This window comes from Microcebus murinus, chromosome 14 (assembly GCF_040939455.1).
Source record: "Microcebus murinus isolate Inina chromosome 14, M.murinus_Inina_mat1.0, whole genome shotgun sequence".
In the NCBI taxonomy this organism is placed as follows: domain Eukaryota; kingdom Metazoa; phylum Chordata; class Mammalia; order Primates; family Cheirogaleidae; genus Microcebus; species Microcebus murinus.
The window spans coordinates 34,772,303-34,787,240 of record NC_134117.1 but is presented as its reverse complement, the minus strand read 5'-3'; the positions used below and the strand labels follow the sequence as shown (position 1 = coordinate 34,787,240).

Sequence of the window (14,938 nt, the reverse complement as noted above, 5' to 3'; positions counted from 1 at the left end):
CCCACCCCCCATCCCTGGAAAAATTGTCCTCCACGAAACCGGTCCCTGGTGCCAAAAAGGTTGGGGACTGCTCTTCTAGAGGATTACACCGAGCTCAGACATTTCTACAATCATAGGTCACCAGACTGTTGTGCACAGACTCCCAAAACCTCCTGGAAGGAACTGTGAAAGGGAACTGGTTGTCCACATCAGCTGGTCTTTGACGCTGGGATTGAAAGCTACTCTAAACCCCTGGGGAGAATGGCCTAAGAAATCAAGGGACTCAATCTAAAGGAGAGGTTTGTCTCAGGAGTTGGATTTTAGAATTTAGAGATTTGGAATAAATTCCTCAAAAAAATGAAGTGCCCTACTTTGGAAGACTGAAGAACCAGTTAACAATTAGAAGCCAGAATACCCAGTCTTTTGTCCTGGGAGATTGGGAGAGGGGAGAAAGAAGGAAACAAAGAGAGAGAGAAAGGGATAGAGGGAAGAGAGAGAAGAGAGAAAAAAGCAATGACCCTCAACCATGTCTGATAAGCTTTGCTTCTTTCCCTGTGTCTCCTCTTCTCCCTCTGACACAAGAAACAATTTCTCCATTTTTCTTCAATAGAGCAATTCAGTTCTCTCTAACTCTTAGCCCTGTACTCACAGCCCCATTTATGCATAACCAAACTCATCAGGTTTGTTAGTTCAACAGAAGAATCTTTCATTTTAATATGATCCACTCTTCTTTGAAGGCAATTGTTATTATAAATAAATAGTATACCCTCACAGTTTCACATGAATTACACATGTGAAAGTACATTGAAGTGCTAAACTTGTCATAATTTGTGTATAGTATGATGTTTTAAGTTTTCAAATTGACACAGAATTCACTCTTCTATAACATTTGGTTTCAACATTTTCCAAAATTTGACTTCTAATCTATGTTTGAGATTCTGTGTCTCACATTTTAACATAATCCTTTATCAACTCACATCAAATCATTAGTAGAGTTCACAACGGGGAATAAGAATGAGACGCAGGATGGCAATCCGGGTTCTGTGGAAAGCCAGAGGACTCCAAAACAAAAAAAAATTTTTTACATTAAATGTTGCCAATCGCTGTCCCTAGTCAAGCCAATCAAAATCATCATTCATATTAACTTTGATACTCCACATAGAGCTCTGACATGGGCAACCAAACGCTGAAAAATGCAATGCTAAATCTTTATTCTATATTTGTACCTGAAAAAGGAAGAAGATAAATGTAGGATGGATAACAAGCAGGGATTTGAGGGTTGGAAGAGGAGGAAAGAATAACAAAGTTGAAATTTTGTGCTAAGGCCAGCCTTATCTATACAGGTTGGAGACAGCACCTCCTTCTGGGAGGTGTTCTAACTAATTCCAGCAGATGGCAGTGCTGCATAATGTGCTTTCCTGTGCTTTTTAAGCTAATTTACAAATGACTTTTTTTACGTTGGTTGAGGGATAAATATTGAAGTATAACCTCATAGCCTGAAATTTTCTGCTTTCAACTTAGAGAAGGCAGATGCAAACACCAAATCCCAGCAATCTCCAAAAGTCCCAGACAACCTTCTGGATTCCCTCACCAGAACATTTATATCAATTTGTGCTTGATTCTGCATTGGCCGGAAGTGTCTGCTGGAGCCTCAAGATGCCACACAAAGCAACTGCCCGCATCCCCTTGCCCCACCCAGCCTTGTCCTGAAAAGAGTAGGGGCTGATTCTAACCTGTTCAATCCTATCTTCAGATTCCCCAGAACCACTTCAAATTCTTCAGCCCATTATGAATTCTTCCTCTCCTAACCCCCAGAGTACGCATGCTCTTAGCCTCAGGTAAATATTTAACAACGTATTGGTGTTGTCCTTACCTCAGTTAGTTTCAATGTGCTAGTTAGACAGTAAACTTGAGATCAGGGAGAGGATGTTAGGTGTATTGTCATTCCCCACCATATATAATATGGTGCCAGATTCAAAAGAGATGCCTAAAAAATAGCTGTTGGTTGACTAACTCTTCTCACCAACTCTTAGAAATGTTGGCCAGCATGCTATCTAGTGTTCAGTAATTCCCTGTGATTTAGGAGTCAGCCATAGGACCTGCCAGGAAAAATGACTCCAGTCAGGGAATTCTGCACCTGGGCAAACTCTGGCATAGAAGTTTTGTGTAAAAGCAGCTGCCTGTGTGCTGCCTGTAACTGAAACCCCATCGTTTCATGTTTGGGGCATGTGTCGTCCACCTATTCCAACATTCCAGGGCTCCCTTGCAGTGCCCTAAGCAGTGCCCCTTCCCCCAGGTTTCCATTCATTTGTGCACGACAGCTATTCAATTAAGCCTGTCTGGGCTGAACATAGTAGTATCAATTTTACATTCAGGCCACAATCAGAAGTGTTAGTTATTTAATCTCTTTCTACCAACTCTTCTCTTTACCACTTCTATTTTCTTTCCCAAACCTGCCCCATCATATCTGATGCTCTGGAGCTCCTGCTGTTTTTGTGACATCTCTGAAGGTGTCCCATTTAGACCCAGTGAATTAGGGACATCTAATGTATCCTATCTGTTCTGGATACAAGAAAACTTACACCTAAGCAAACCTGCACCCCAACCCTTCAATCAGCTCCACCCTTGTTTGTGCTACATTATAATTCTCCTTAGCAGTTTGTTATTCATTTGTTCTTCCTACTCATCTATTCATTCACCAAGTGTTTACTGGGTACCTGCTATGTGTCAAGCACTGGAGCCAGTGGTGAATAAGTAAGTATGATCCTTATCCTCAGAAAGCTTGTGGTTTTGTGGTACAGGTGAAATTTTAAAATAAACACAGATGAATATATAATTATAATAAAGAGATGCTCTTTGAAGGAGAAAAAACAGAATGCTATGGGGATGAATGTGAGTGGAAGTGAGGGGGGAGGATATGTAGTCTTGATTGGATTGGATTGGAACAATGGTTAAAAATGGACTCTCTAGGGTGGTGACATTAAACTAAGGCACAAAAGGTGAGAAGGAAGTGTACATAGGGATCAACAAAATGCCCCAAGGTAAGGGGTGTAAAGGGGAGGCTCTGTACTTAGAGGAACTAATAGAACAACTGCTCACTAGTTAGGAAGTGGGTAGGGTGGGTAGGGGATACAGCCCAATGCAGGAACTGCACCCTGCATGACCTCATAGACCCAATGTGGGTACTGAATGCTGGCACCAGACCTGTACATTCTGTGATTCTGAAAAAGGCTTCCCCCTTCCCTGTTTGAACTTTATAAAATATAGTCATATCTGAATTCTATCTCTGCTTGCACAGGAATGACAAATGTAGAGATCCAGAGGCCTTAGGTGTCTGCTGGACCCTCAGGTAACCACACAGAGAGGATGCCCCAGTCCCAGCCTCTTCCCCACCATGACCCACATCCACGCCTTGCTCCGGCCCCAGTTGTAAAACAAGCTCCTGGGAAGCAGCATAGGTCTTCATCTTTCCTAGGGTCGGAACTTCTAACTCTTCCATTATTACATCTGTCAATGGGCAAAGACCTAACTTGCCATCACAAAAGAAACACTTTGATGGAAAAACTTTAAAAGGACTGTATTTAAAATGCTAATTATAATGTCTTTTCATGTCAACTCCAACCTTAAAACTTAAGTGCTTTTTTATTTAATTTTAGACCAATCTTAGGTCTCAGACCCTCCATGAGACTTCTGAGTATTAAACAATTAAGGGCAATAATGAGAGAAATAATGATCACTATTATCTAGACTTCAAAAGCCCTTCTCATTGGCTTGAGTTTCCTGGGTCAAGGGAAGGGGGGAAAAAAAGCTCTTTTCAATTTTTTCACTTATTTGACACTGCCCTAGGCTTCAGGTAGATAGATCTGTAGGGAACTGGGGAGAGGAAAAGGAAATTTTAACCTATAATTCAGGCAGTCAAAGTCCATATAGTAAGAAAGGTAAGGCAATCAGCTTTTTAAGTGATGAGGTGGCTCATTCATTAATAGGTGATACTAACCACATGCCCTCTGCTAGCATGAACAAATTATTTTTGCCAAGTTCAGTTATTTCCTGGCAGCTGAAGGAAAACATGTGCTGTCAAAATGTTAATATATTTCAAATTGCTTCATCAAGGGGGAGGATAATGGGTAGATAATTATAGATGCTAGAGGATGGGTATATCAAATTCATTACAGTATTCTTTCTACTTTTGTACATATTTGAAAAGTTCCATAATGTTTTGTCTTAAACATCAGTCCTTTTATCATCATTTAATATTTTCCTACTCCCCCTGCCAAACACTTTTCTGTGCTATGGGACAAAATTTCAGTCATCTGTCATCAGTAGCTGCTCTGGCAATAGGTATAAATATCTATTGTTTGGTAGATTAAAAAGTTTAAAAAGATTCAAACTATGAAGTGTGAAAAGAGAAACTCAAGTATCTACCCTGTATTCACAGTTTCATTTTAATAAACGATTTCAGAATTAGACCTACTAGCATCAAGGAGGTGAGGGCCAAATAGATGTAATTTTCATCATCACTGGCAAAGGTGCCTGCTAGAAGTAGAGTTTTTGATAGAATCTCTAGGGAAAACTGTTGCAAATCTCCAATCTAGAATCTTCCCTTCTATACTGATTGAAAGATTGAAACATAATCTGTAATCTGAGTAGGCACAAAGGGGAGGATACACACTTCAGCATCAGACAGCACCCCAGTTTTACAGGATTCCACACTAGAAGCACTATAGTGCAGTGGCCACTGATCTGTGGGGACTACAGTTGCAGCAGTGCCTCTGTTTCCATGTCTTCAATATGGCGATGACATAGGTTAATTATGAGGATGAAATGAGACAACACGTAGGAAGTGCCTAGCATAGTAGCTAGCACGTTGAAAGTACTGAATCAAGGATTTTGGTTTTTATAAATCAGCTGATTACTTACCTTAAATTAAAAGGGTATAAAATATAAATCATCTGATTACTTACCATATCTTAAAATGAGGACTACATCTTAGCGTGATCCAGATGGGCCCACTCACCATTCAAGCCAAACCCCTTGTCCAAGGGAAAAATGTTTTCCCAAACATATGACTATAAACTCATTTTATTTTGCCTTTGAAATAAGAAAATATTAGCATAAATATCTGATCTATTAGTGAAATTACAATCTGAACAAAGGACTCAATGGTACAGTGTATTTACAAAAGTTAGATAATTTCTTCTGCTTTTCTATTCAGTCATTTCCAAAGTAGATCTTACAGTGGTATTAAGAAATATTTAATAAGTAGAATCATCCCACAATAATTGTGTTCTTAACTCCACAAAATATATCATTTCCATAAATTCTTCAGTTTTGAAATCAACAGTATAGGCACATGGAACATTAACAGTAAAATTCTGTGTAGATGACAAAATGGTAGACTCTAAGATCTACATTTTTCTTACTGATTTTCTAAAAATGCTGCTCCGCTAAGGAAAGAAAAATGCAAATTTATGCATGTATAAAGTCAAATATCCTAAATGTTTTCATACAAATCTTTAAAAGCTCTGATCACTGTGCTCATTTTCATAAATACTTACAATACTTCAGAGAAATTATATTGCAGAACCACATAAGATTTTACTGTGATCATCACAATAAAAAATATGTATAAGAATGTTTATAGACATTTATTTTTTTAAAAATCTCTAGGCTTGAAGATTCAAGCAATCATATTTAAGGTAAAGTGCTATTCCAAACATGTATAACTTCATTTTAACTTTGATTTTTTACAAATATTTCCCCAATTTTTTAAAATCGCAAATGACAAAGTAAATGGGTTCAAAACTAAATCCTCAAACCAAGTAGAGAGATAACAGATAACATTCAAATTTCTCTTTGGAAAACAACTATGAAAAATGATCATTTTTCTCCCATCAAATTAAGTCAATATCTCTTTCGGAAAGCAGCGTATTAATACGTGATTTTATGAAATTATCCAGTCATAGGCAAGCACCCTGCTGAGCACACCCAGTGACTTAGGATAGTCCTCACTGGGGTGTTTTTTCTCCCAGCACTTGTAAGGCCTCTTGGGGGACAGTGGATAAAATAGCTTTCAGGGTCAAAATATTTTTGTGATATTTGGACTTTAAACTCTTGAATAATTAAAATTAACTGCATAACTTGCACCTATGTATATACGTGTGACATGATCTGGGATTTAGGATTATAATTCTGTGAACTTGAAATGGTTAGAGGCAAACTGGGGAGTCTAGAGTTTCTCTTCTCTCTTCATGCCCTCCCTTTTTAATCTGAAGACTCAGAAATTATCCCGAACCATAGAAAGGTAGGGTATTTGGGAATGAATAAACTATTCTTATCCAAGGAGTTAGGTTTCTAATTATTATCAATAAAGAGATGAAGAGCAGTGGGCATTGGAACAAGAATTAACACTGGAAGAAAGAAATATCACTTTTAGAATATCTCTAGGATAATATTTTTCAGGTAACCCCCCCCCCCAATCCTGTTCTGGTTAATGATGAACTTAAATGCCTGATCTGCAAAGAAAATGCTCACCAGGGACCTGCTGACTCAAGAATTTAATTCTTGCCCCATTGGAACACTGCCAACATTTTTCTGTTCCTAATATGAATGCGTCTGCAGTTTAAATAAGAGATTTCTTTCTGAAGAAAAGCAGTGGGAAGTTTGGGTGTTGTCAGCATTTCAGGTAAGATTGAAAGGCTGCTCTTGCAACCAGGTCTGTTCTGCTAAATTGAGAGTAAGCATTGTATGTAATAGTAACAGAGGTGAGCACCTGGAGCACAGTTTTAGGAAAAGAGCTTTCAGTTTGCAGTGGACAATTTCAAAGAAGATCTTACCAATCACCTTTTAAGATCTATTCCAACCATGGGACTCCATGATTCTTTGGATTCTTAAAGTGGCACCTACCCATTGGCAGGGGCCTGGGCTGGCTGGAAGACTGAAGGGGAAAAAATAAAGACAATCTCTTTCTATATTAAATGAGCTTTTTGAGGAATCTCAAGTATTCTGTAACAACCCTACCTAAAACCCTAATGAGAAACTCCACTATGAAAAAGGTTTGACATCTTCACTCTGCACCACCATACCCAACCTGACCCTGCTTCTCCAAACAGCACAAGGTAAGCAAACCTACGTGTCAATGTTTCCATTCACCTTCTATCTGAGGGGCAAAAATGGAGGAAAATAGAGGGGCAGAGACTTTGGGACAAAGCTGCTCCCCAGTGTCATCAAGTTAAGCCTTGAAATTACCCCTCATTACAGCTAATGACATCAGTGGTGTTCCCCACAGAGAGATGCTCATTGCCCAAAAGATGTGAGTTCAATTATGAGCACAAATCCCAAATGAGGAAATTCTGGGCTAGTCCACCTTTCTTTATTATTTGCTATTTTCCCTTATAAATATGTTAATAAAGCAATAATAATAATTTTCTTGGAAGGCAATACTCTGCCAAAAATAAAATGCTTCAGAAACGTGAGCACTCTGCTGGCCCCACCTCAATCAACCCTGAAGATTTGCAAGCTCGAGGCCATTGGTCATGTGGCGTTGTAACCAGGCACCGATGTAGCCATGGATTCCCCATCTTTCTGGTCTAATTCTCTTGTTATAGAATAAGCCACTGATCCATTGGTCCATAAGTGCACCTTGGGGTCAGATTCTTTGGCAAGAAACTGCAGCTGGGTTTTTTTCATCCTCTTTACAAGTCTAGCAAAGCCAAGCAACACGGAACTAAATATCATTGAAAATCCACAGAGAAGGAATGCTGCAGTGTAGCTGCCAGTTGTATCTACCAGCCACCCTGTAACAAACAACAGCAAAATCATATTGTTGAGTTGAAAATTCAATTACTTACCCAGTCTCAAACCTAATAATTTGTAAGGATAAGAACAATAGATTGCTAGCACTGCCATTATAATTTTGAGACAAAAAGCAGATCACCTAAAAATATTGTGCAGCAACTGAAAACTACATTCTATTTCCAGAGAAACTTTTTAAATGAATTGATGGTTATTATTATGTAAAGTGCTTGGAAGAGTATCATGTACTTACTAAATCACATTACTTACTAATATTAGTTATTATTAGCCCCATGAAATCTGGTAGAAAAGATAACAATAGCATCATTCAAATTATTGAAGTTGGGATAACTTATCTAGGGTGTTAAGAGAATATGAGAGCTGTCCAGAAAGTATCCAGCCACGGAATATGCACAATGGAGACATTTATGGCTGGATACGTTCTAGCCAGCCCTTGTGTAATCAGGCAAAATGCTAGTAATATTACCAGCATTCATACACTATCTTGAGTAACATAACATGCTTCAAAGAATTATACAAATTTTTAATTGAATTCAGTCACTGTACCCCATCCAGTTTGAAAATCAGAACTTTGCGCCATTTTAGAAGTTGCAAATGCACACATCTGAATGCATACTTCTGTAACCATAGGATTTTTTTCTTTATCTCTTCTTGCAACAAACTAATCTCAGTATCTATCCCAGCCTTGAATTTTGAGGAAAACCAGGGCATATGATATGCAAAATTGGGACCAGATGATCAGAGTATCAGTAGGTTAAAATTATACCTGGCCAGACAATTATTTTGTTATTAACAAAAATATTTCTTTTTAAAATCCTTCAAACTTTATTTATATGGCAAGAAAACCTACCCCCCAAAATACCATGGTTTCTCCTTTTACCCACTTCAAATTAATATAAGCCCCACAAAGTTTTCTACAAGAACTATTCTCAAATATTAATTAAAACTACTCTCAAATATTTTAGTTATCGTGTTATTTACTTGTGCCTTTCTGTAGCACCAAACAGAAAAGACTAAGTAGAGAGTTGTCATTTGAAAGGTAAATAAATAAGAGAAGTATTATTTATACAATAAGAACTCACATCCTAAGCATCTAATTCTCAGTAATGAGTATAATTTCCCATTTGCCAAATGAAGGCCACCGATTGAAAAAAGCCTCCAGGAATCCCAATTTCATTTGCGTTGTATGACCTTTAACAGAACCACAGTGTTCCTAAAGCTTAGTGAACAGGGATGTGGTGAGCATTGTGGAGGGGAAAGGCAATACCTCTAACCCTTCCTAAGGAGAGGCAAAGATATAAAATGTAACCAAAATGTCAAAATAATAATTAAAAAAAAAAACATTTACCGGGTATCAGGCAGGTGGGAGGGGGGAGGAGGGGATGGTTATATACTTACATAACGAGTGCGATGCGTACCACCTGGAGGATGGACACGCTTGAAGCTCTGACTGGGGGAGGGGTGGCAAGGGCAATATATGTAACCTTAACAACATTTGTACCCCCATAATATGATGAAAAAAAAGTTAGTGAACACTGAAATTGGCTATGGAGGGAGGCTGTGGGAACATTTTGGAGGCAGTTTTCAAAAATGAAGCACTAAACATAAAGTCCTAAATTATGGAATTTAAACTGACCAGGATTTTTCAACTGCATCGGTAAAACAGCCACAGTTATCCCTAGTTTGCCGTTTCTCCCCAACCCCAACTGCTGCATTTTGGAAATAGCCTGAAACTATCTACTCACAGCAACAGCTAATAGCAGAAACCCTGCTTTCTTCAAAACATCCCCTTCCTTCTTTTTAGGGAAATGGCTGGCCCATTTCTCTTTTGCCTGTCTTCAGAGACCTGTATTCACTCTCTCGGTTTTAATTTAGGCAGATAATAGTTTGGACCAGTTATTCTCAATATTTACTGTGCACGTGCATCACAAGAAAACTGGTTGAAAATGTAGATTTTTGGAACTCAGTCACCCCCCCCCCAAGATTCAGATCATCAGTGGGAGTGTTAAGGAATCTACGTTTGTAACAAGGGCCCTAGGAGGTTCTGATGCAAGTGGTCCCAGGATCTCATTTGGAGAGACAGTGGTCTAGACCACATGCTCCAAGAAGGAAAAACAGGTTCGGACCTGTTTCGTGCTGTCTCTCCAGGCCACCAAGCAAAATGGTAGTTACAAAAGCAATAAATATTTGTTGAATTACTTGGTTAATGCATGCAATAAATATCTGTCAAATTATTTGTTTATTCATACTTTAAATGCCTATAGCATTTTACAGTTTTCAAAAGATTCTAGATGCTTTATCTGATGACTCTGAAATCTATATATCCAAATCTGGCCTTCCTCTAAAGCTCAGATTTCATTCTTAAACAACTCTATTGAGCGTTTTCACCTATGTGTTTCAGATATCTCAATATATCTAAACATTAAATTCATTATTTTTCAGGCAAAGCCAACTTCTCCAATTTCCTTATCTTTTTCAACCATGACATTATTTACTAAGTCATCTTTTTCTTTCTCTCCTTCACCTTCATATGCTAAATTCAGTTGATTTTTCCCCCAAAATCTCCTCCTTGCCCCCAGAGCTCATTTCCATTTCTGCTGCAGCAGGCAGCCCTAGTCTGGGCCTTAGTCAGTTTGCTCCTATCATATTAGAATGGAATCCTAATTATCTCTCCCCTAAATTACTAGATCAACTACTAGATTACATTTTCTAAAATATACTCTTCACCACCCTTTGCACAAAAACTTTAATACTATCCATAGTGTCTGAAGAATAGAGCCCAGCTCCTTGGCTTGGCACACAAAACACTCCATTGTGACACTGGCACTTTTCATTTCAGCCTTACCAGCCACTAGAATCCTGTACTCCCAGCAGACTTCCCTCTGAATGTGCCCTGACTACTTGTAAGTCTGAGCAACTGCTCATCATTATTCCATTGCTCCCATCATTAGTATGGAAAGGAATCAAGTCCCTAATATGGGACTTTTTCTTTCCAGGGAGGCTAAGGTTTCCACTTGGTTGGAAGACTATAAAATGAGGATGTAGGTGAGATCCTGATGTTTTTGGTGGCTCCTGCACCCCTTCTCTCTTTCACTCTTCCTCAACTCTCTTGCCAGTCCTTCTCATTATCTGTGTGTTGGTTCACTATTTTCATGTCAATATGCCAAAGAGAAGAGGTGGCTGGGGATTCTCTCTGGAAACTTACCTGCGATGGGTGGGCTCACCAAATATGGCACTGCATGAAGGAAGTACACCACACCAAGCGCTGATGACAGAGAGGTGGTCCCCACCACCTCTGCGGTCACTACTGGGATCAGGGTCACATAGGCACCATCAAAGTAGCCAAAGGTACAAGAGAAAGGCACAAGCAACGGGAGATTTCGAAGCATTGGGAGGCAGAGGTAGCAGAGCCCATCTAGTCCCACGGCAACGAGGTAGCAAACATACCGGTAACTCTTCAGACACCTGTGGATTTGAGAAACAAAAATGAGTGCAGGGTGCACTAAGGTTCTACTAAAGAGCTTTAGAGTCATGGCCATGCAGCAATAAGCACTGCAGTTATTTATGGAGATGGCTTCCCCATTGTGCGTTATCTATGTTGTCTTCCTATCTTTTTTTTTTTTTAATGAATGCAAGAATTCATCTCCCCAGGAAGCATGGTGTGGTAGAAATGGAATATATGGAATATAGGCTCTCAAATTAGAAAGGTAGAAGAATAAAATCAGTTCTATGATCCACCAACTGCCTAACTCTAACTTCAATTTCTTTAGCTATAAAATGGGAAGGTTACCTAATCTCATCACTGGTACTCTAAAGATAGTTGGAAATAACATGCAGTGTCAGGAGACTAATACTTCCTAGCAGCCAACCACATTAGATGCTTCCAGATATGTTATCTATTGGTATGTGGCACGACAACCTGAGTGATTATACAAAAGGGACGCTGGAATGTGAAGACATCAAAATGATTTGCCAGAGAGGATGAAGCTCTTGGACTAGGACTAAGTCTTATTTCAAGACTTCCCCAGTGGTACTTCCATCACATTTTCCCTCTGTAACTCCAGATCCATCTATGATACCAGTTATTTCAAAGACTCTGTATAATGTCAGCTCCAGCAGTTTATGCTTTACAAATGTTTTTCTCTCCACAGCCCCATGTGAGCCTTACAAAATGGTATAAGGTCAATGAGCAAATGTTGCACTGGACTGGCTTATAGACAGTGACCCTTGAGGATCTGAGGGTCAGGTAAGTTTCTGGTCATAGGGCTAATAAGCAACAGAGCTGGCACAAGAACATAGGTCTTGTGTGTCCGACTAGCCATGCCTCCATTAGACCTACATGCTGTTGCTTCTTGCCAAGTTATTTGATGGTGAAGATAGATACCTCTTGCTCTCTGCCTTCTTGTTTAACCATTAATAATATGGAATTAATTCTAAATATTACATCCATAACACTGGAGAGTGAAAGTTTTATCCTGATTAATTACCAGTGGCATAATTTGTGAGAAGCTACACAATAATAGCTCTCCCAAGTCATAGCTCAAGTGTGACGAGTCCATCATTTAGGAGGCTATGAGTAGCTTGCACTTTTCAGTCCAAATAGATGAGCATTTACTGAAGAAACTACTGGGTAGATTTCCTATAACTTTGGTTTCTGAGCCTACCATTACAATGAAAGTATTTGCTATTTTTGCTGTCAAACATAAATGTATGGCTGCAATGTCACTATTGTTACCTGCTCCTCCTCCCATTGGCAGACATTCTCTAGAGCGGCTCAAGCACAACTAAAACCATAACACTCAGCCTAAGGTTGTCTTGCCTGAGGACTGACTTGAATTGGGATGAAACTAAATCTGTCAACAGAACTTGTAGTTACCCTAGGCTTCTGTAATTTAGACAAACCCACCATCCTAAACCAACTAGAAAAATTATGGCCAAATTAAGCCCACCACCTGTTTTTGTACCATGTTTCCCCCAAAATAAGACCTACTCATAAAATAAGCCCTAGCAGGATTTCTAAGCATTTGTGCAATACAAGCCTACCCCAAAAATAAGACCTAGTGATGGGCGTGGCTACGCAGCATATCTGCACAACCCATGCATTTCATCATGGAGCGGTAAAGAAGACGAGAAGCCCTCTCATCTGCCCCATGAGAGCTCTATTGCTTAACATGAGAGATTGGGGCCAATGGCTCTAAAGGAAATAGAGTTGCAAGAAATTCAGGATGGAATTCGGGGTTTGGAGAGTTAGGATGATGTTTCAGAAGAAGACAATTTAACTATATTTGAATAAACGTAGATTATGGTACCGTACTTAACAAAAATAACACATCCCCTGAAAATAAGCCCTAGGGTGTCTTCTTGAGGAAAAATAAATATAAGACCTTGTCTTATTTTCAGGGAAACATGGTACTCCCTGTGAACTAAGAATTGCTTTTCCATTTTAAAATGGCTGGAAAAAAATCAAAAGAACAATATTTTGTGACATGTCAAAATTATAAGAGAAATTCCAATTTCAGTGTGGATAAATAAAGACTAATTGGACCATAGCCACTCTCATTTCTTTAAATATGATCTATGCTTTGGGGCTACAACAGCAGAATTGGGTAGTTGCAACAAAAATCATATGGCCTACAAAACCCCAAACATGTTTACCCTCTGTCCCTTTACAGAAAAAGTTTGCCAACCCCTAATCTAGAAGAGCCAGCAAGCGAGCTGCCTTCAGATATTGCAGGCTTGTTAACATTATTCAGACCTTGGGAGTCCACAAGGAAAAGGGATGAGGAGTAACTCAAGGCCTAAAGTCCCTAGGTGGAGAACCGATTGTAGTTTCGTGGATTTTACCTTCTATCTGTCAGCCATCCAAATGTGATGTTGCCAATAATGTCAATCACTCCCAGTATGGACATAAGAAAAGCAGCTTGCTGGTGACTCACTCCAACACTCAAAGCATAAGGCACCAGGTACACAAAGAGAGGGCTGCAGCCGTAAGCCATGAACAGAACAGAGATGGCTAACACGACAAAGTCTGACATCAGTACAAAACTGTATTCCTGCTGCAAAGAGCAGCAGAGGCAAGTCCGTGCCCATTTTTTGGTCAAAGGCGAATAGGGAGAAGCCCGCTTAAAGTCTTCTTTCTGAGTTCTGCAGACGTCATTCTGCTCTGGAGTTGTATGGTCCTCTTTAAGAGTAATTGGCCGCATCAAGGCACCACAAACACAGAGATTCAAAACGAAGCCCCCAAGAATGAGCAATGCTCCCCGCCAGGAGAACTGTTCAATGAGGAGCTGAACCACAGGAGCCAGGATGAAGGTGCCAATACCACTTCCGGACATGGCGATCCCGTAAGCAAGGGCTTTCCGTCTGCTGAAATACTTGCCAACCATGGCAATGGCTGGGGAGTAACAAAGTGCAAATCCAAGACCTGGGGAGGAAGAGAACCCTGTGAGTGCTGGTGCACCATGAACAGCCACAGAAATAAAATATCTCAGAATAAAATTATTTAGATTAAAGAGAACCTGACCTTCTGTTAAACCCTTTAAAGCTGTTTCCTACACCAAGCTGAGCATGAGTTTCCCCTTACCAGTTATTCACAACTTGGAAAATATATAATATATGTGACTTTCTTCTTAGGAAGAACACCCTTAAGGAAATATGACTTCTTAAACAAAGTTAAATGAAGAACTTAAAAGTCCTTATGCAAACTAACTTGGAATTAACTAGAATTTCTGCATAGTGCCAACCTCCTCCTTTTTCTTTTTTTTTAACTTAAATTATTCAGATAATTTCCCTAACTTCACTGCCTGTAAAGACTCAACACTGGTAATCTGGAATTTGGATTGAAACAGCATGTATTAATATAACTCCATAAAAGTTCCAGAATAATTAATTTCACATAGTTGGGAAAAATCATGCAATCTTTATACATGAACATAGCAACCTGAAAACATCCCTTAAGGTCAGCAGAAAAGAGTTGATGATCAAGAAATCTTTTTAAAGATCTTCATCTTCTATTACTTTTTAAGTCAAGAAAATCTGAAGGGATGTAAACCTGATTCCATCTGCAACTAGAATGTCAGAGAAAGAAAAGTAGAACCACTTTCGGCTCCTGTTTCCATCTGCAGTGCAGGGTAGCCAGCGATCT

At 39.3% G+C, this 14,938-nt stretch overlaps 1 protein-coding gene across 2 annotated transcripts in view; it reads right to left on the bottom strand.

Moving 5' to 3' along the window:
* Window positions 1-33: 33 nt before the first annotated feature.
* SLC16A12 (solute carrier family 16 member 12) overlaps window positions 34-14,938 on the bottom strand; it is an 84,830-nt gene continuing 69,925 nt past the window's right edge. Inside the window, exons 4-6 of one of the 2 annotated variants that reach the window (XM_076009987.1) lie at window positions 13,639-14,218; window positions 11,000-11,259; window positions 34-7,775 (exon numbers count right to left, since the gene is read on the bottom strand). In XM_076009987.1, the coding sequence (XP_075866102.1) occupies window positions 7,513-7,775; window positions 11,000-11,259; window positions 13,639-14,218 (1,103 nt within the window). In that variant the 3' untranslated portion in view covers window positions 34-7,512. The remainder of the gene's footprint in view (window positions 7,776-10,999; window positions 11,260-13,638; window positions 14,219-14,938) is intronic. The other variant, XM_076009986.1, reaches the window with a different exon arrangement.